The sequence below is a fragment of the Arachis hypogaea genome, chromosome 3 (assembly GCF_003086295.3).
Source record: "Arachis hypogaea cultivar Tifrunner chromosome 3, arahy.Tifrunner.gnm2.J5K5, whole genome shotgun sequence".
Taxonomy (NCBI): Eukaryota; Viridiplantae; Streptophyta; class Magnoliopsida; order Fabales; family Fabaceae; genus Arachis; species Arachis hypogaea.
Genome location: NC_092038.1, coordinates 108,217,042 through 108,238,634, shown reverse-complemented (window position 1 = coordinate 108,238,634; position 21,593 = coordinate 108,217,042). Strand labels below are relative to the sequence as shown.

Below are 21,593 nucleotides of genomic sequence, written 5' to 3'. Positions count from 1 at the left end.
AAATAGAGAGCATGCACCTTTGAAAGGTTGCAGGTGCATTGCACAGACCAAATGGCATCCTTCTGTATGCAAATACTCCGGATGGACATGTGAATGTTGTTTTTTCTTGATCCTAGGGATCTACTGCAATTTGATTATAACCTGAATATCCACCCAAGAAGTAGTAGTATTCATGACCTGCTAGTCTTCCTAGCATCTGGTCTATGAATGGTAAAGGAAAATGATCCTTTCTGGTAGCTGTATTGAGCCTTCTGTAATCAATACACATACGCCACCCTGTAACTGTTCTTGTAGGAACCAGTTCATTTTTTTCATTATGAACCACTGTCATGCCACCTTTCTTAGGGACGACTTGGACAGGGCTTACCCAGGGACTATCAGAAATAGGATAAATAATCCCAGCCTCTAGTAATTTAGTGACCTCCTTCTGCACCACCTCCTTCATGGCTGGATTCAGCCGCCTCTGTGGTTAAACCACTGGCTTAGCGTCATCCTCCAATAGGATCTTGTGCATGCATCTGGCTGGGCTAATGCCCTTAAGATCACTGATGGACCACCCTAGAGCTGTCTTGTGTGTCCTTAGCACTTGAATTAGTGCTTCCTCTTCCTGTGGCTCTAAGGTAGAGCTTATGATTACAGGAAAGGTATCACCTTCTCCTAGAAATGCATATTTCAAGGATGGTGGTAATGGTTTGAGCTCAGGTTTGGGAGGTTTCTCCTCTTCCTGAGGGATTTTCAGAGGTTCTATTATTCTCTCTGGTTCCTCTAGGGCTGAACATCTTTAAAGATATCTTCTAACTCTGATTCGAGATTCTCAGTCATATTGACCTCTTTTACCAGAGAGTCAATAATATCAATGCTCATGCAATCGTTTGGGGTGTCTGGATGCTGCATAACATTGACAACATTCAACTTAAACTCGTCCTCATTGACTCTCAGGGTCACTTCCCCTTTTTGGACGTCAATGAGGGTTCGTCCAGTTGCTAGGAAAGGTCTTCCTAGAATGAGAGTTGCACTCTTGTGCTCCTCCATTTCCAGCACCACAAAGTCAGTGGGAAAGGCAAATGGCCCAACCTTGACAATCATGTCTTCAATCATGCCTGATGGGTATTTAATGGAGCCATCAGCAAGTTAGAGGCATATCCGGGTTGGTTTGACATCTTCAGTCAAACTGAGCTTCCTGATAGTAGATGCAGGTATTAGGTTGATACTTGCCCCAAGATCACATAGAGCTTGCTTGGTACAAGTACCCTCTAATGTGCATGGTATCATAAAGCTTCCGGGATCTTTAAGCTTTTCTGGTAAGCTTTTCAGAATGACTGCACTGCATTCTTCAGTGAGGTAAACTTTTTCAGCTTCTCTCCAATCCTTCTCATGACTTAAGATCTCTTTCATGAACTTAGCATAAGAGGGTATTTGCTCAAGTGCCTCTGCAAAGGGATTCTTTATTTCAAGAGTCCTGAGATAGTCTGCAAAGCGGGCAAATTGCTTATCCTGTTCCGCTTGGCGGAGTTTCTGAGGATAAGGCATTTTGGCTTTGAATTCCTCAACCTTAGTTGTTGCAGGTTTATTGCCTACAGATGTGGGTTGAGAAGCCTTTTTAGAGGGGTTGCTATCAGCACTTGTATGTGTCTGATCCCCCACTGGCGTTTGAACGCCAGGGGTGGAAACTGGAGTGGCGTTAGACGCTAACTCCTTACCTGTTTCTGGCGTCTGAATGCCAGAATTGAGCTTCCTTTGGGCGTTCAACGCCAACTTCTTGCCTGTTTCTGGCGTTTGAACGCCAGAACTGAGCATGGGTTGGGCGTTTAACGCCAGCCCTCCACCCCTTTCTGGTGTTTGAATGCCAGAATTGTTCCTCTCTGGGCTCTTACTGTCCTCAGAAGGATTTTGGGTAGCAATTTGTTCATTTCTTGGCTTCCTGCTGCCTTGAAGTGAGGTATTTAATGTTCTCCCACTTCTTAATTGAACTGCTTGGCACTCTTCTGTTATTTGTTTTGATAACTACTGTTCTATTTTCTTCAACTGCACTTCCATATTAATATTAGCCATTCTTGTTTCCTGCAATATCTCCTTGAATTCGACTTGCTGTTTTGTTAGAAAATCTAATTGCTGATTGAATTCAGTAACTTGTTTTGCAGGACTGAGTTCATCAGTTACTGTTTTAGCCTCTTCTTTCATGGAAGCTTCACTGTTTAGGTACAGATGCTGATTTCTGGCAACTGTATCAATGAGCTCTTGAGCTTCTTCAATTGTCTTTCTCATGTGGATAGATCCACCAGCTAAGTGGTCTAGAGAAATTTGAGCTTTCTCTGTAAGCCCATAATAGAAGATGTCTAACTGCACCCACTCTGAAAACATTTCAGAGGGGCATTTTCTTAGCATCTCTCTGTATCTCTCCCAGGCATCATAAAGGGATTCATTATCTCTTTATTTAAAGCCTTGGATGCTCAGCCTTAGCTGTGTCATCCGTTTTGGAGGGAAATATTGATTCAGAAATTTTTCTGACAATTGTTTCCATGTCCTTATGCTAGCCTTAGGTTGGTTATTTAACCACCTCTTAGCTTGGTCTTTTACAGCAAATGAAAACAGTAATAATCTGTAGACATCCTGATCTATTTTCTTATCATGTACTGTGTCAGCAATTTATAAAAACTGTGCCAGAAACTCTGTAGGTTCTTCCTGTGGAAGACCGGAATACTGGCAACTTTGCTGCACCATAATAATGAGCTGAGGATTCAACTCAAAGCTACTAACTCCGATGGAGGGTATACAGATACTACTCCCATATGAAGCAGTACTGGGTTAGCATATGACCCTAGAGTCCTTCTGGACTGTTCATTTCCACTTAGGTCTATGATGGAGAAAGGGAGATGATGTGGATTTATTTTATTTATTTTATTATATAAGAAAAATATTTTTCGAAATAATAAAATAGAATAAAATAAAAACTAAAATAAAAAATAAAAATAAAATTTAGAAAAATATTTTAAAATTTTTCGAAAAAGTGAGGAGAGAGAGTGGTTAGTATATTTTTTGAAAAAGATATGATTTTTAAAAAAATTTAAAAGGATAAGATTTGAAAATTTTTTAAATTGAAATATGAATTTTTATGAAAAGTTTTGAAAAAATTGTTTAAAAATAGTTAGAATTTTTTTTTTATTTTTGAATTTTATTATGAGAGAGAAAAACACACAAAATACACAAAAAAATTTTAAATTCAATGCTCCTTGTTTTCGAAAATTTTGGAGGGAAAACACCAAGGCACATCAAACTTAAAAATTTTAAGATCAAAACACAAAGAAGACTCAAGAACACCTTGAAGACTCACAAGAACAACAAGAACAAAAGAAAGAACACCAAACTTAAAATTTTTAGAAAACCAAAAATAAATTTTCGAAAATTAAAGAAAATTAACAAGAGAACACCAAATTAAAGTTTGGCACAAGATTTAATCAAAGAAAAATTATTTTTGAAAAAAGTTTTAAAAGGAAGATACCCAATTGCCAAAAACATAAGCCAACGCTCTAGCCAACTGAACTATAAATTCAACGTGTTTTGAAAAAAGTATTTAATACATAAATTTTTTTTGAAAACTAAAAATTTGAAAAAGAACAAGAAAAACAAGAAAAGACACAAAACAAGACAAACCAAAGATCAAACAAGAAAAATTGACAAGAACAATTTGAAGATCAAGGAAAAACGAAGGACATGCAATTCGAAAATTGAAAGACAAAGAAAAGCATGCAATTGACACCAAACTTAAAACATGACACTAAACTCACAGAAAAACTAAAAATTTAAAAAATAATATTTTAAAAAAAAATTTGAAAAGAAAATAAAAGACTCTGACCCAAAGGACAAAATTTTCCTAACCTAAGCAACAAGATTCACCGTTAGTTGTTCAAACTCAAACAATCTCCGGCAACAGCACCAAAACCTTGGTGCACGAAAATTATACTCACACTATGTAATTCCGCACAACTAACCAGCAAGTGCACCTGGTCGTCCAAGTAATACCTTACGTGAGTATGGGTCGATCCCACGGAGATTGTTGGCTTGAAGCAAGCTATGGTTATCTTATTATTCTTAATCAGGATACCGATAGGGTTCTTTAGTTTCAGTTGTAAAAAGTAAAAGAGCATAAAAATTAGTAATCGTTACGCAGTAATGGAGAATATGTTGGAGTTTTAGAGATGCTTTATCTTCTGAATCTCTGCTTTTCTACTGTCATCTTCTTCACGCATGCAAGGTTTCTCCTATGGTAAGCTGTGTGTTGGTGGATGATGAGCGGATAATTTGTACGCTTTTTGGCATTGTTTTTAGTATGTTTTTAGTATGATCTAGTTAGTTTTTAGTATATTTTTATTAGTTTTTAGTTAAAATTCACTTTTCTGGACTTTACTATGAGTTTGTGTGTTTTTCTGTGATTTCAGGTATTTTCTGGCTGAAATTGAGGGACCTGAGCAAAAATCTGATTCAGAGACCAAAAAGGACTGCAGATGCTGTTGGATTCTGACCTCCCTGCACTCGAAGTGGATTTTCTGGAGCTACAGAAGCCCAATTGGCGCGCTCTCAACGGCGTTGGAAAGTAGACATCCTGGGCTTTCCAGCAATATATGATAGTCCATACTTTGCCCAAGATTTGATGGCCCAAACCGGCGTTCAAAGTCACCCTCAGAATTCCCAGCGTTAAACGCCGGAACTGGCACAAGAATGGGAGTTAAACGCCCAAACTGGCACCAAAGCTGGCGTTTAACTCCAAGAGGAGTCTCTACACGAAAATGCTTCATTGCTCAGCCCAAGCACACACCAAGTGGGCCCGGAAGTGGATTTTTATGTCATTTACTCATCTCTGTACACCCTAGGCTACTAGTTCTCTATATATAGGACCTTTTACTATTGTATTTTCATCTTTGGACATCTAGTTCTTAGATCATATCTGGGTAGTTATCTTTGTTTTGATGCTATCTTAGATCATTGGGAGGCTGGCCATTCGGCCATGCCTAGACCTTGTTCTTATGTATTTTCAACGGTGGAGTTTCTACACACCATAGATTAAGGCGTGGAGCTCTGCTGTACCTCGAGTATTAATGCAATTACTATTGTTCTTCTATTCAATTCCGCTTGTTCTTGTTCTAAGATATCACTTGTTCTTCAACTTGATGAATGTGATGATCCGTGACACTCATCATCATTTTCATCTATGAACGTGTGACTGACAACCACCTCCGTTCTACCTTCGATTGGGTGAATATCTCTTGGATTCCTGATACACGATGCATGGTTGATCGCCTGACAACCGAGTGCTCGCCTGACAAACGAGCCAGCCATTCCGTGAGATCAGAGTCTTCGTGGTATAGGCTAGAACTGATGGCGGCATTCAAGAGAATCCGGAAGGTCTAACCTTGTCTGTGGTATTCTGAGTAGGATTCAATGATTGAATGACTGTGACGTGCTTCAAACTCCTGAGGGCGGGGCGTTAGTGACAGACGCAAAATAATCACTGGATTCTATTCCGGCCTGATCGAGAACCGACAGATGGATAGCCGTGCCGTGACAGGGTGCGTTGAACATTTCCACTGAGAGGATGGGAGGTAGCCACTGACAACGGTGAAACCCTTGCATAAGCTTGCCATGGAAAGGAGGAAGAAGGATTGGATGAAGACAGTAGGAAAGCAGAGAGACGGAAGGGAAGGCATCTTCATACGCTTATCTGAAATTCCTACCAATGAATTACATAAGTATCTCTATCTTTATCTTTATGTTTTCGTATATCATCATTCATATCCATTTGAGTCTGCCTGACTAAGATTTACAAGGTGACCATAGCTTGCTTCATACCAACAATCTCTGTGGGATCGACCCTTACTCGCGTAAGGTTTATTACTTGGACGACCCAGTACACTTGCTGGTTAGTTGTGCGAAGTTGTGTTTATGCCATGGTATTGAACAACAAGTTTTTGGTTTCATTACCGGGGATTATTTGATTTGTGAAAAGTATTGATCACAATTTCGTGCACCAGTGGATCACCGTTGTCAATGGCTACCATCCGTCCTCTCAGTGAAAATGGTCCAAATGCCTGTCACCGCACGGCTAATCATCTGTCGGTTCTCGTTCATGTCGGAATAGGATCCATTGATCCTTTTGCGTCTGTCACTACGTCCAACACTCGCGAGTTTGAAGCTCGTCACAGTCATCCAATCCCTGAATCCTACTCGGAATACCACAGATAAGGTTTAGACTTTCCGTATTCTCAAGGATGCTGCCAATGAATTCTAGCTTATACCGCGAAGATTCTGATTAAGAAATCCAAGAGATATTTATTCAATCGAAGGTAGAATGGAGATGGTTGTAAGGCACGCATTCATATATTGAGAATAGTGATGAGTCTCACAGATCATCACCTTCATCATGGTTAAGTACGAATGAACATCTTCAAGAGAAACAAGCGTGTTTGAATAGAAAACAGAAATAATTACATTAAATCATTGAGACGCTGCAGAGCTCCTCACCCCCAACAATGGAGTTTAGAGACTCATACCATCAAAGAATACAAAGTTCAGATCTAAAATGTCATGAGAGATAAAATAAGTCTCTAAAAGTTGTTTAAATACTAAACTAGTAACCTAGGTTTACAGAAAATGAGTAAACTAAGATAGATAGTGCAGAAATCTAGTTCTGGGGCCCACTTGGTGTGTGCTGGGGCTGAGACTTGAGCTTCTCACGTGTCTGGGCTGTTTCTGGAGTTAAACGTCAGGTTGTAACTTGTTTCTGGCGTTTAACTCCAACTTGCAACCTGTTTCTGGCGTTCAACGCCAGAATGCAACATGGAACTGGCGTTAAACGCCAGTTTACGTCGTTTATCTTCGTGCAAAGTATGGACTATTATATATTGCTAAAAAGCCCTGGATGTCTACTTTCCAACCCAATTGAGAGCGCGCCAATTGGACTCCTGTAGCTCTAAAAAAATTCATTCCGAGTGCAGGGAGGTCAGAATCCAACAACATCAGCAGTCCTTTATCAGCCTGAATAAGATTTTTGCTCAGCTCCCTCAATTTCAGCCAGAAAATACCTGAAATCACAGAAAAACACACAAACTCATAGTAAAATCCAGAAATATGAATTTTGCCTAAAAACTAATAAAAATATACTAAAAACTAACTAAAACATACTAAAATCTATATGAAATTACCCCCAAAAAGCATATAAACTATCTGCTCATCAGCAGCTTGAACATCAAAGATTCCCAGTTTCTCCATGACAGAGAGTGGCATGAGGTTTATGCCTGACCCCAGGTCACACAGAGCCTTCTCAAATGTCATGGTGCCTATGGTACAATGTATTAAGAACCTTCTCAGATCCTCTTTCTTTTGAGGTAATGTCTGCCTAATCAAGTTATTCAGTTCATTGGTGAGCAAGGGGGATTCATCCTCCCAAGTCTCATTACCAATTAACTTGGCATTCAGCTTTATGATTGCTCCAAAGTACTTAACAACTTGCTCTTCAGTAATATTTTCATCCTCTTCAGAGGAGGAATAGTCATCAGATCTCATGAATGGCAGAAGTAGGTTCAATAGAATCTCTATGGTCTCTAGTTGAGCCTCAGATTCCTTAGGTTCCTCAATTGGGAACTCTTTTTGTCTAGAGGACGTCCTATGAGGTCTTCCTCACTGGAATTCACGTCCTCCTCCTCCTCTCTAGGTTCGGCCACGCCAAGTAAGGTTATGGCCTTGCACTCTCTTTTTGGATTCTCTTCTGTCTTGCTTGGGAGAGTACTAGGAGGAGTTTCAGTGACTCTTTTACTCAGCTGTCCCACTTGTGCCTCCAAATTTCTAATGGAGGACCTTGTTTCACTCATGAAACTTAGAGTGGCCTTAGATAGATCAGAGACTATGTTTGCTAAGCTAGAGGGGCTCTGCTTAGAATTCTCTGTCTGTTGCTGAGAGGATGATGGAAAAGGCTTGCTATTGCTAAACCTATTTCTTCCACCATTATTAAAGCCTTGTTGAGGATTTTGTTGATCCTTCCATGAGAAATTCAGATGATTTCTCCATGAGGGATTATAGGTGTTTTCATAGGCCTCACCCATGTAATTCACCTCTGCCATTGCAGGGTTCTCAGGATCATAAGCTTCTTCTTCAGAAGATGCTTCTTTAGTACTGTTGGATGCATTTTGCAATCCATTCAGACTCTGAGAAATCATGTTAACTTGTTGAGTCAACATTTTGTTCTATGCCAATATGACATTCAGAGCATCAATTTCAAGAACTCCCTTCCTCTGAGGCGTCCCATTACTCACAGGATTCCTTTCAGAGGTGTACATGAACTGGTTATTTGTAACCATTTCAATGAGTTCCTGAGCTTCTGCAGGCATTTTCTTCAGGTGAATAGATCCACCCACAGAATGGTCCAATGATATCTTAGACAATTCAAACAGACCATCGTAGAATATTTCTAGGATGGTCCATTCTGAAAGCATGTCAGAAGGATACTTTTTGGTCAGTTGCTTGTATCTTTCCCAAGCTTCATATAGGGATTCACCTTCTTTCTACCTGAAGGTTTGAACATCCACTCTAAGCTTGCTCAACTTTTGAGGAGGAAAGAACTTGGCTAAGAAAGCCGTGACCAGCTTATCCCAAGAGTTCAGGCTATCTCTAGGTTGAGAGTCCAACCATATTCTAGCTCTGTCTCTTACAGCAAAAGGGAAAAGCATAAGCTTATAGGCCTCGGGATCAACTCCATTGGTCTTAACAGTATCACAGATCTGTAAGAATTTAGTTAAGAACTGAAAAGGATCCTCTGATGGAAGTCCATGAAACTTGCAATTCTGTTGCATCAAAAAAAACTAATTGAGGCTTTAGCTCAAAGTTGTTTGCTCCAATGGCAGGGATTGAGATGCTTCTTCCATGGAAGTTGGAATTTGGTACAGTGAAGTCACCAAGCATCTTCCTTGCATTGTTGTTGGGTTCGGCCATTACTTCTTTTTTGAGATTCTCTGTAAGGTTTTCTCTGGATTGTTGTGCTTTAGCTTCTCTTAACTTCTTCTTCAGAGTCCTTTCAGGTTCAGGGTCAGCTTCAACAAGAATGTTCTTGTCCTTACTCCTGCTCATATGAAAAAGAAGAGAACAGAAAAGAAGAGGAATCCTCTATGTCACAGTACAGAGATTTCTTTTTGTGAGTAGAAGAGAAGAAGAATAGATGAGGAAAAATTTGAACACAGAGAGAGAAGAGAAGAGGGTTCGAATTATGAGTAGAAGAGAAGTGTTAGTAGATAAATAAAATAAATAGAAAGAGATGAGACAGAGGGAATTCGAATATTAACTAAAAGAGAAGAAAAATATTTTTGTTTTTGTTTTAAAAATTAGTTATTATTCGAAAATTAAGAAAAGGAATGAAATTATAAGTTAAAACAATTAGTTAAATAAAAATAATTTTGAAAAAGAGGAAGGTGCTTTTCGAAAATTAGAGAGAGAAAAGTAGTTAGGTGGTTTTGAAAAAGATAAGAATTTTAAAATCAAACAAAAGAGTTAAGTAGTTAATTGAAAAAGTTTTGAAAATCAATTTTAAAAATATAAGAAGTTAGAAAAGATTTTGAAATTGATTTTGAAAAAGATATGTTTGAAAAGGTATGATTGAAAAGATATGATTGAAATTTATTTTGAAAAAGATTTGAAAAATAAATTTAGAAAGATTTGATTTTGAAAATTAAAGTTAATGACTTGACTAACAAGAAACTAAAAGATATGATTCTAGAATTTAAAGGTTGAACCTTTCTTAACAAGAAAGTAACAAACTTGAAATTTTTGAATCAATCACATTAATTGTTAGTAAAGTTTTTGAAAATTTGAAATGAAATTAAGAAAAAGATTTTGAAAAACAATTTTTAAAATTTTCAAAAATCATGAAAGAAAAATGAAAAAGATTTGATTTTGAAAAAGAATTTGAAAAGATAAAATTTTGAAATTGAAATCTTGACTTGACTAACAAGAAATAACTAATTTTAAAAATTTTTGACTAAGTCAACCCAAAGATTTCAAAATTTATGAGTAAAATAAGGAAATATATATTTTTTTATTTTTTTGAATTTAATGAGGAAAGAGAAAAATCACAAAATGACTCAAAACATGAAAATTTTGGATCAAAACCAATGATGCATGCAAGAACACTATGAATGTCAAGATGAACACCAAGAACACTTTGAAGATCATGATGAACATCAAGAACTTATTTTTGAAAAATTTTCAAGCAAAGAAAAATATACAAGACACAAAACTTAGAATTTTTAATGTTTAGACTCTAAGAATTCAAAAATGCATATGAAAAACAACAAAAGACACAAAAAGTGAAAATATGAAGATCAAACAAGAAGACTTGTCAAGAACAACTTGAAGATCATGTAGAATGCAATGCATGAATTTTTTGAAAAATGCACAAATTTTAAAAACATGCAATTGACACCAAACTTAAAAATTGACACTAGACTCAAACAAGAAACACAAAATTTTTTGTTTTTATGATTTTATAAAATTTTTTGGATTTTTCGAAAATTATTTTTAGAAAAACGAAAAAGAAAAAAATTTTGAAAGATTTTTGAAAACTTTTTGAAAATAAAATTATGGTTAAAACAAGAAGAAAATTACTTAATCTGAGCAACAAGATGAACCGTCTGTTGTCCAAACTCGAACAATCCCGGGCAACGGCACCAAAAACTTGGTGCACGAAATTGTGATCTCAATGGCGCCAACAACTTGGTACGCACAATTGTAATCTCAACTCTTTTTAACAACTTCACACAACTAACCAGCAAGTGCACTGCGTCATCCAAGTAATAAACCTTACGTGAGTAAGGGTCGATCCCACGGAGATTGTCGGCTTGAAGCAAGCTATGGTCATCTTGTAAATCTCAGTCAGGCGGATTCAAATGGTTATGGAGTTTTGATAATTAAAGATAAATAAACATAAAAATAAAGATAGAGATACTTATGTAATTCATTGGTGGGAATTTTAGATAAGCATATGGAGATATGTTATTCCTTCTGAATCTCCGCTTTCCTACTGTCTTCATCCAATCCTTCATACTCCTTTCTATGGCAAGCTGTATGTTGGGGGATCACCGTTGTCAATGGCTATCGTCTGTCTTCTCAATGAAAATGGTCTAAATGCATTGTCACCGCACGGCTAATCATCTGTCGGTTCTCACTCATGTTGGAATAGGATCCATTAATCCTTTTGCGTTTGTCACCATGCCCAACACTTGAGAGTTTGAAGCTCGTCATAGTCATCCCATCCCAGATCCTACTCGGAATACCACAGACAAGGTTTAGACTTTTCGGAACTCAAGAATGCTGCCTATTGATTCTAGCTTATACCACGAAGACTCTGATCATGAACCAGAAGGCTAAGAGATATGCATTCAAGCTCGTTTGCATGTAGAACGGAAGTGTTTGTCAGGCACGCTTTCATAGGTTGAGAATGATGATGAACGTCATATAATCATCACATTCATCATGTTCTTGTGTGCGAATGGATATCTTAGAACAAGAATAATCATGAATTGAATAGAAAACAGTAGTAATTGCATTAATACTCGAGGAACAGCAGAGCTCCACACCTTAATCTATGGTGTGTATAAACTCCACCGTTGAAAATACATAAGTGATGATGGTCCAGGCATGGCCGTGAGGCCAGCCCCTAATGTCTAAGATAGCATAAAACTGATAAAAGATCCCAGCATGTCTAATACAATAGTAAAAGGTCCTATTTATACTAGACTAGTTATTAGGATTTACAGAAATAAGTAAATGATGCAAAAATCCACTTTTGGGCCCACTTGGTGTGTGCTTGGGCTGAGCATTGAAGCTTTCATGACTGGACTTCATTGGGCATTCTATACTACCCACTAGCAACCACTCCGAGGTCACTGTCAAAAGAGCAGTGATGATTCATTGTATTATGCTGGGAAACGAAGTGGAGATTCATCACTTGATTTCTTGTGAGATTTACACAATTGCAAATAAGAACTCCGCTGAAGCCAAATTGGCTTACCCAAGCTTAATCTCTCTGCTATGTAAAGATGCTGGGGTAAAGATGGGAGTAGATGAGTTCATCTCACTTGAGCACCCAATCACCAAAAAGTCAATGGAAGGACAACAAGTGCACGATAACTCCATCAAGAGGAGGGCACAGGAGTTCCTCCCAGAAATCCCTCAAATTGACTACTGGGCCCGCCTAGAAGCATCTGTCACCAAGTTGCAAGAAGCTATGGATCAACTTAAAGAAGAACATGAAAATAAAAATAGCATGCTCTGCAAACTGCTTAAGGAACAAGAAAAGCACGGGTGTGAGCTACAGGAGCTGAAGCGCCAGAGGCTCTCCCTTGAAGGACCAGACACCCCACAGATTGAAGGAGCATCCATCTCCCAAGATAAAGTTTGTTGAGTCCTAATCTTAATTCTGTGATAACTTTTATTATTAGAAACCTATCTTAAGAATTACATGAGTATTAATAATTAGGGTCTTTATTTTTATTTTTATTTTTATTATCTCCAAGTAAGCTATAATTTATTCTCCTCATCATCATTAAACATGAATAAAATAGTAGAATTTTTTTAGAACAAGAAGTACATGAATTTTAAATTCTATCTTGAAATTAGTTTAAGTATTTGATGTGGTGGCAATACTTTTTGTTTTCTGAATGAATGCTTGAATAGTGCATATTTTTTATAATGAAGTTTATGAATGTTAAAATTATTGGCTTTTGAAAGAATGATGAACAAAGAGAAATGTTATTGATAATCTGAAAAATCATAAAATTAATTCTTGAAGCAAGAAAAAGCAGTGAAAAGGAAAAAGCTTGCGAAAAAAATAAAATAAAATGAAGAAATAAAGAAAGAAAAAGAAAAAGAAGCAAGCAGAAAAAGCCAATAGCCCTTTAAACCAAAAGGCAAGGGCAAAAAGGATCCAAGGCTTTGAGCATTAATGGATAGGAGGGCCCAAGGGAATAAAATCCTGGCCTAAGCGGCTAAAATCAAGCTGTCCCTAACCATGTGCTTGTGTCATGAAGGTCCAAGTAAAAAGCTTGAGACTGAGTGGTTAAAGTCGTGATCCAAAGCAAAAGAGTGTGCTTAAGAACTCTGGACACCTCTAACTGGAGACTCTAGCAAAGCTGAGTCATAATCTGAAAAGGTTCACCCAGTCATGTGTCTGTGGCATTTATGTATCCGGTGGTAATACTGAAAAACAAGATGCTTAGGGTCACGGCCAAGACTCATAAGTAGCTGTGTTCAAGAATCATCATACTGAACTAGGAGAATCAATAACACTATCTGAGTTCTGAGTTCCTATAGATGCCAATTATTCTGAACTTCAAAAGATAAAGTGAGATGCCAAAACTGTTCAGAAGCAAAAAGCTACCAACCCCGCTCATCTAAGTAGAATTAAGCTTCATTGATGTTTTGGAATTTATTGTATAGTCTCTTCTTTTTATCCTATTTTGTTTTCAGTTGCTTGGGGACAAGCAACAATTTAAATTTGGTGTTGTGATGAGAGGATAATTTATATGATTTTTGGCATTATTTTTACATAATTTTTAGTATGTTTTAGTTACTTTTTATAATATTTTTATTAGTTTTTATGCAAAAATCACATTTCTAGACTTTACTATGAGTTTGTGCATTTTTCTGTAATTTCAGGTATTTTCTGGCTGAAATTGAGGGACCTGAGCAAAAATCTGATTCAGAGGCTGAGAAAGGACTGCAGATGTTGTTGGATTCTGACCTCCCTGCACTCGAAATGGATTTTCTGGAGCTATAGAAGCCCAATTGGAGCGCTCTTAATTTCGTTCGAAAGTAGACATCTTGGGCTTTCCAGCAATATATAATAGTCCATACTTTGCCCGAGATCTGGTAGTGCAAACTGGCGTCTAAACGCCAGCTTTATACCCTTTTCTGGCGTTAAACGCCAAAACTGGCATAAAAGTTGGAGTTAAACGCCCAAACTGGCACAAAAGCTAAAGTTTAATGCCAGGAATAGCCTATGCACGTGAAAGCTTTAATGCTCAGCCCAAACACACACCAAGTGGGCCCCTGAAGTGGATTTCTGCACTATCTATCTTAGCTTACTCATTTTCTGTAAACCTAGGTTACTAGTCAAGTATAAAAAAACTACTTCTAGAGATTCATTTGTTACCTCATGACATTTTTTACATTCCTTATTGTACCTTTGACGGCATGAGTCTATAAACCCCATGGTTGGAGGTGAGGAGCTCTGCTGTGTCTCAATGGATTAATGCAATTACTACTGTTTTCATTTAATCATGCTTGTCTCTATTCTAAGATATTCATTCACACTTCAACATGATGAATGTGATGATCCGTGACACTCATCACCATTCTCAACCTATGAACGCGTGTCTGACAACCACTTCCGTTCTACTTTAGATTGAGTGTGTATCTCTTGGGCTCCTGGTTCATGAGTTTGATTGCCTCTCCTGACAATAGAGCATTCAAATCCATGAGATCAGAGTCTTCGTGGTATAAGCTAGAATCAATTGGAAGCATTCCTGAGATTCAAAAAGTCTAAACCTTGTCTGTGGTATTTGGTGCGGTATTTTACAAACCACAAACTAACCGGCAAGTGCACCAGGTCGTACCAAGTAATACCTTACATGAGTAAGGGTCGATCCCACAAGGATTGATGGATTAAGCAACAATAGTATTTGATAGGCTTAGTTAGACAAACAGAAAATAGTGTTTGGAAGTTCAAAAGCATTAACAGTAAATTTGGAATATTAAAGACATGCAGATAAATAAGTTGGGAATAAAATATTGAGAAGATAGTTAAGGTTTCAGAGTTATCTATTTTTCTGGATTAATTTTTCTTACTAACTATTTTAATCATGCAAGATTTAATTCATGGCAAACTATATGTGACTAGACCCTAATTCCTTAGACCTTCCTAGTATCCTCTAAAATTCATTAACTGCCAATTCCTTGGTCAATTAATTCCAATTAGAGGGTGATGATCGAGTTCCAATTTATATGCCACAAAAATCCTAATTATCCAAAAATAAGGGGATTATATGTCACGTATCCCGTTAAATACAAATAATTAGAAATTTAGGATGATATGTTTTCAAGCAGTTGTTCAAGTAAAGAGCTTTTTCAAATTTTACAAGAACTCAATTAGAACATGGGTCATACTTCCGTTCCACCCAAATTCATAAAATAAAGAATGAAAACAATTATTGAAATATAAATCAAAACATGGATTAAATTAGAAAGATCAAACGAATCAATCCATACAAATAGACAAAACTCCTAACCTTAACAATGAAAGTTTAGTTGCTCATGGTTCCGAGAAGAAAACTAGGATTCTGGTAAAATGTACTCAGTTCTCTAATGGAATCCCCCTAATGGAATCTCTAATAGAAGATAAGTCTCCCATTTTTATAACTAATCCTAATTAATTTAAAATTTAATTTTTAAAATTAAAATAATACATTTTCCTATTTTAAAATCAAATTTGAATTTAAATCAGAATCAACTAAGTACTCCGAGTCTTGCAACGTGGGGACCACTTGGCTTCACTGGATCTGCGCCTAACTTGGGTGCTAAAATGGGGCCCAGAAATCACCCCAGCGGTTTCTGTGTTTTCTACACGTGTGACGCGTACGCGTCGATGGCCATTTTCACGAGTCACGCAGACGCGTCGGTTACGCGAACGCGTCGCTGTAAATTTCTTCAAATCATGCGTACGCGTCAATCACGCGTACGCATCGTTGTGGAAAGTCTAAATCACGCACACGCGTCAATCACGCGTACGCGTCGCTCCTCGCTGCCATCTCCTTTTGTTCTTGTGATGTAGAGACTCCATCAAATCCAGCCGAATGCTACCTAAAATAAATAAAATTGCAAAAGACTCAAAGTAGCATCCATATTGGCTAACAGATAATTAATTCTTTATTAAACTCAACAAATTAGATGCAAATTCACTAGGAAAAGATAGAAAAGATGCTAAAGCATCAGTATTCCGAGTAGGATCTGGAAAGGGATGACTGTGATGAGCTTCAAACTCATAAATATTGGGTGCAGTGATAGTGTGCAAAAGGATCAACGGATCCTATTCCACCACAAATGAGAACCGACAGATGATTAGCCATGTACATGAACCATTTTCACTAAGAGGATGGCTGGTAGCCATTGACAACGGTGATCCACCAGCATATAGCTTGCCATGGAAGGAGCCTTGCGTGTGTGAAGAAGAAGATAGTAGGAAAGCAGAGATTCAGAAGACAGAGCATCTCTAAAACCCCAATATGATCTCCATTACTACATAACAAGTACTCTTTATTTCATGTTCTTTTACTTTCTGCAATTAAAACTAAGAATCATTATTGATATCCTGACTAAGAGTTACAAGATAACCATAGCTTGCTTCAAGCCGACAATCTCTGAGGGATCGACCCTTACTCACGTAAGGTATTACTTGGATGACCCAGTGCACTTGCTGGTTAGTTGTGCAGAATTGCAAAATTGTGATTGTGATTTCGTGCACCACTAGCTTGGAGAGGACATCGGCTCTACTGTTGAATTCCCGAGTTATATGCCTGACCTCAGTTTCTGGGAATTGCCTAAGGTACTCTAAAGTTTTTTCCAAGTACCTTTTCATATTGGGGTCCTTTGCCTGGTACTCTCCATTAATTTGAGAAGTCACTATCTGGGAGTCACTGAAGACTACCACTTTAGTTGCGTCAACTTCTTTGGCCAACTTTAGTCCCGCTATCAGAGCTTTATATTCTGCTTGGTTATTAGAGGCGAAAAACTCAAATTTCAGGGATACTTCTATTTGAGTTCCCTCTTGATTGACCAATATTATGCCCACTCCACTTCCAACTTTATTGGATGATCCGTCCACATATAGCTCCCAAGTCGTGGAGGCCTCTATGTGATCGCCTGTATATTCTGCTATGAAGTCGGTAAAGCATTGAGCTTTAATTGCTGTCTGAGTTTCGTACTTTAAATCGAACTTGGACAACTCTATGGCCCATTGAATCATTCTAGCTGCAATATCCGTTTTATGAAGGATCTGCTTCATCGGCTGGTTCGTCTGGACTCTTATAGTATGAGCTTGGAAATAAGGTCGAAGCCTTCTGGCTGCTACAATTAAGGCATATGCAAACTTCTCAAGTTTTTGGTACCTTAATTCAGAACCTTGTAGCACCTTGCTAGTGAAGTAGATGGGATGTTGTCCGACCTCATCTTCTCGTATTATTGCTGACGCCATGGCCTTCTCAGCGACAACTAAATATAATACAAGTTCTTCCCCGGCCTTTGGCCAAGTAAGGATGGGAAATTGGCTCAAAAATATTTTGAACTTTTGAAAGGCCTCTTCACGTTCAGGAGTCCATTCGAACTGACATCCTTTTCTAAGTAATGAAAAAAGTGGTAGGGATCTTAATGCTGATCCTACCAAGAATCTAGATAAAGCCGCAAGTCGGACATTCAGCTGCTGGACTTTCTTTAAACAAGAATTTAGGATTGCTTTGCACTTGTCGAGGTTAGCTTCAATCCCCTTTTGTGTTAGCATGAATCCTAGAAATTTTCCAGCTTGCACCGCAAAGGTGCACTTGGTGGGATTTAGCCTCATCCCATGCTTCCTTATGGTACCAAAGACTTGTGAGGGGTCGGTCAGGAGACTGGTTTCGTCCTTGATCTGTACTAACATATCATCTACATATAATTTCATCAGGCTTCCGAGGTGAGGTGAAAACACCTTATTCATGAACATTTGATAGGCGTCCCCTGCATTTTTTAATCCAAATGGCATCACCACGTACCAATAGTTTGCCTTGGGTGTGATGAAAGATGTTATCTTTTGATCCGATTTATACATTGGGATCTGATTGTAGTCTGAGTAAGCATCCATAAATGATAAATATTGATACCCCAAGTTAGAATCCACTATGGCGTCAATGTTGGGTAGAGGATATGGGTCCTTTGGACATGCTTTGTGGAGGTCGGTATAGTCGATACACATCTTCCACTTCCCATTCTGCTTTTTAACCAGCACCACATTTACCAGTCAGACCGGGTATTTGACTTCTCTGATAAACCCTGCCTCTAGCAAGGCTTGTACTTGTTTTTCGACCACTTGAGCCCGTTCGGGTTCGAGCTTGCGTCTCCTTTGTTGGACAGGTCGGGATCCCGGGTAGACAGCCAGCCTATGTGACATCAGCTCGGGATCTATCCAAGGCATGTCGGAGGCTTTCCAGGAGAACAGGTCAGATTTCTGTTGTAGGAGCTTTACAAGTTCCTGCTTCAGATCCTTTGTTAACTTAGCTCCTATGTTAGTGTTTTTTCAGACCTTTTGCCCAATTTGGACTTCTTCCGGTTTTCCTCCGAGTTGTGGCCGTAACTCTTTCCTTACTCGGACTCCTCCGAGTTCAATTGTATTGACATCCTTGCCTTTATCCCTTAGGTTCAAGCTTTCATTATAACACTTCCTTGCCAACTTCTGATCTTCCTCGATGGTAGCAATCCCTTCCGTTGTTGGAAACTTCATACAAAGATGAGGGGTTGAGATGACCGCTCCTAGCTGATTTAGGGTTATTCTGCCTATCAGGGCATTATAAGCGGAGGTTACATCGACAACAATGAAGTCGATGCTTAAAGTCTTGGACTACAGTCCCCTTCCAAAAGTCGTGTGCAGGGGAAAGAAGCCTAGTGGCTTAATGGGGGCGTCCCCTAATCCAAAGAGGGTATCCGGATAAGCTTTTAGCTCTTTCTTGTCCAGTCCCAGCTTATCAAATGCTGGTTTGAACAGTATGTCAGCCGAGCTTCCTTGATCTACCAGAGTTCTGTACAGGTGAGCATTGGCGAGGATCATGGTGATTACTACTGGGTCATCATGTCCAGATACGATACCTCGTCCATCCTCTTTGGTGAAAGAGATGGTAGGGAGTTCGAGTCCAGCATCTCTGACTTGATAGACTTCTTTTAGGCGTCTTTTCCGAGACGACTTAGTAAGTCCCCCTCCAGCAAAGCCACCCGAGGTCGTGTGAACATGTCACTCTAGAGTTTGTGGGGGTGGACCTCTCTGTTCGAGGTCTTCGTTGTCTCTCTTCCTTTTTCCTTGATTACTTGACCTTTCCGTGAGATATCTGTCCAGTCGACCTTCTCGAGCCAACTTTTCTATCACATTTTTTAGGTCATAGCAATCATTTTTTGAGTTTCGATAAAGCTTGTGGTATTCACAATACTTATTACGACTTCCATGCGGGGGTAGGGGTGGGAAGGGAGCTTCTCGGTGTGGCAAATTTTCCTGTATACATCTACAAGGGAGGCCCTCAACGGGGTGTTGTTGTGACACCTTCTGGGTGTCTTGGGTCCGACTTCTTCTTTCCTCTTGGGCTCCCTCTCCTTTTTCTTTGATTGGTGAGGGTTCCCAAGTCGCCAGTTCGGTTCTCGTAACCTGGCATTTTCTTCCATGTTGATGTACTTTTCAGCTCGCTCCTGTATATCGTTCAAGGAAGTCGGATGTCTTTTTGATATGGACTGAGAGGAAGGTCCTTCTCGGAGAGCATTCACGAGTCCCATTATCACCGCCTTAGTAGGCAAGTCTTGAATCTCCAAGCACGCTTTGTTGAATCTCTCCATGTATTCCCTCAGGGGTTCTCCGACCTCTTGTTTCACTCCGAGTAGACTGGGTGCATACTTGACCTTGTCTTTCTGGATTCAAAATCTGGTAAGAAATTTGCGTGAGAGATTGTTAAAACTGGATACAGACTTAGGGGGCAAGCTATCAAACCACTTCATGGCTGCTTTGGTCAGTGTTGTCGGAAAGACCTTGCATCGAGTAGCGTCCGAGCCGTCTGCCAAGTACATCTGACGCTTGAAGTTGCTGAGATGATGCTTTGGGTCGGTTGTTCCATCATACAGGTTCATGTCGGGGCTTTTAAAGTTTCTGAGAAATTTAGCCCACATGATATCCTCAAAGAATAGGTCTTCTCCCCCCAGCGGACTATCTTCTCGAGCCGTACAAGAGTCCTTATTTTGAAGGTTGGATTCTAGCTTTGAGAGCTTATCCTCTAGCTCTCTTTGCCTTTTGATCTCTCTTTTCAGGATCCTCTCCGCTTCACGCTCTCTAATTCCCATTCTAGCTATTCAAGTCGGCCTTGATGTCCTTGTAGCCATCCCATGAGGTCGGCGTCATGATGCTGTCCCTCCTCTTCAGGGAGGCGGATCTCGGATGATATTCTCCTTTGGTCGCCGGAAGGGCCTTCTCCGTGTGGCTCCTCTTTTCTTGGCTAGGATACTACTAAAGCTTGGTCGTTATTGACCATGTCTTGGTATTCTTGATCTGACTCAAACGCAGAGCATCTGTCTTTGTATTGGTTGTCCGCGATTGAGCGTTGATCTCCAGGTCTCCGACAACGACGTCAATGTTCTGGGGATTACCTGAAACAAGGTTCGCTTTGGGCATGTAAGTGAGGCCCAAATCCCCAATGGAGTGTGCTCCGACTTGTCCGACGTCTTGTGGTTGTCGTCCGAGTTGTTTGTGAGAAGGTGGGTGGTGGTACCTGCAAGACACTCCGATGCTTAAGTTAGCAAGGGGTTAAGCAGGTTTAAAGTATTGGAATTTAAATTTACCTGAGTGTGTCAGTGTCTTTATAGGGGATGAACCAATAACCACAATTGAAGTAGTTTCACTTCTGATGGTAGATAACCGTCCATTTATCTTAAGATTGTTGAGATCTCTCTTCCAGGAGTGATGAGAGATTTAGGGAGGCAGTTACTCACTTGGATAAGTGTTAATTGCCTGCTTGCGTTGATGTCGACCTCTTTGAGGAGGTCGGACAAGCAGTAGAGGCCAATCTTCTAGATTGAACCTTTTAACTTTATTTATTGGGCCTGGATTATATTTTGGGCCAGAATATGAACATATGGTTAAGTAATATATGATTTTTTAGATATATAAAAATATTTATGCAAAACATATATCTTTATATCAAAATATTATTTTGAACGAAAGTAGTCAATTTAGAAATATTTATATATTGTAAATTGTAAAATTTTTAGTAATTTTCATTTAGCAATTTAGTAAATTGTAACAATATTCTTGTAACCAAAATAAAAAAATAAAAAATGCATAACTAATAGAAAGATATGTGATCTCTACCAATTTTTATATTTCACAATAGAATTATCCATTCTTAGTGCGAATTAGACATAGTATTTTTTTATTTTTTAGTGTCACTAATAAGTTACAAAGTTACAAGTATGCTAAGAATATTTATTCATACACTATATATAAGAATTTTTAATAAAAGAGAAATATTATTAGATAACCAACTTTTTTTAATTAACATTAACTAAATTTTTAAAAATTATTTTATTTATTTTTTAAATTTAACTTTTAATTCTAAATTCTAAATTTTAAATCTAAACACTAAAGTTGACTAATGTTAGTTAACTAAAAATTAGTTTTCTATACTTTCTCTTAATAAAAATATAATGTTCAATAGATTTTTAATGTATTAATAACACATTAAAAATATGAAATCTTTCCAATTTTATTCTTTTATGCAATA

General features: G+C 38.5%; 1 protein-coding gene across 1 annotated transcript in view; it reads right to left on the bottom strand.

Annotated features, from left to right (window-relative positions):
* LOC112779536 (uncharacterized) overlaps window positions 1–19,659 on the bottom strand; it is an 83,104-nt gene extending 63,445 nt beyond the window's left edge. Inside the window, exons 1-3 of the mRNA XM_025823836.1 lie at window positions 19,263–19,659; window positions 18,368–18,618; window positions 16,616–18,055 (exon numbers count right to left, since the gene is read on the bottom strand). Of these exons, the coding sequence (XP_025679621.1) occupies window positions 16,616–18,055; window positions 18,368–18,618; window positions 19,263–19,659 (2,088 nt within the window). The remainder of the gene's footprint in view (window positions 1–16,615; window positions 18,056–18,367; window positions 18,619–19,262) is intronic.
* Between the last annotated feature and the right edge of the window lie 1,934 nt (window positions 19,660–21,593).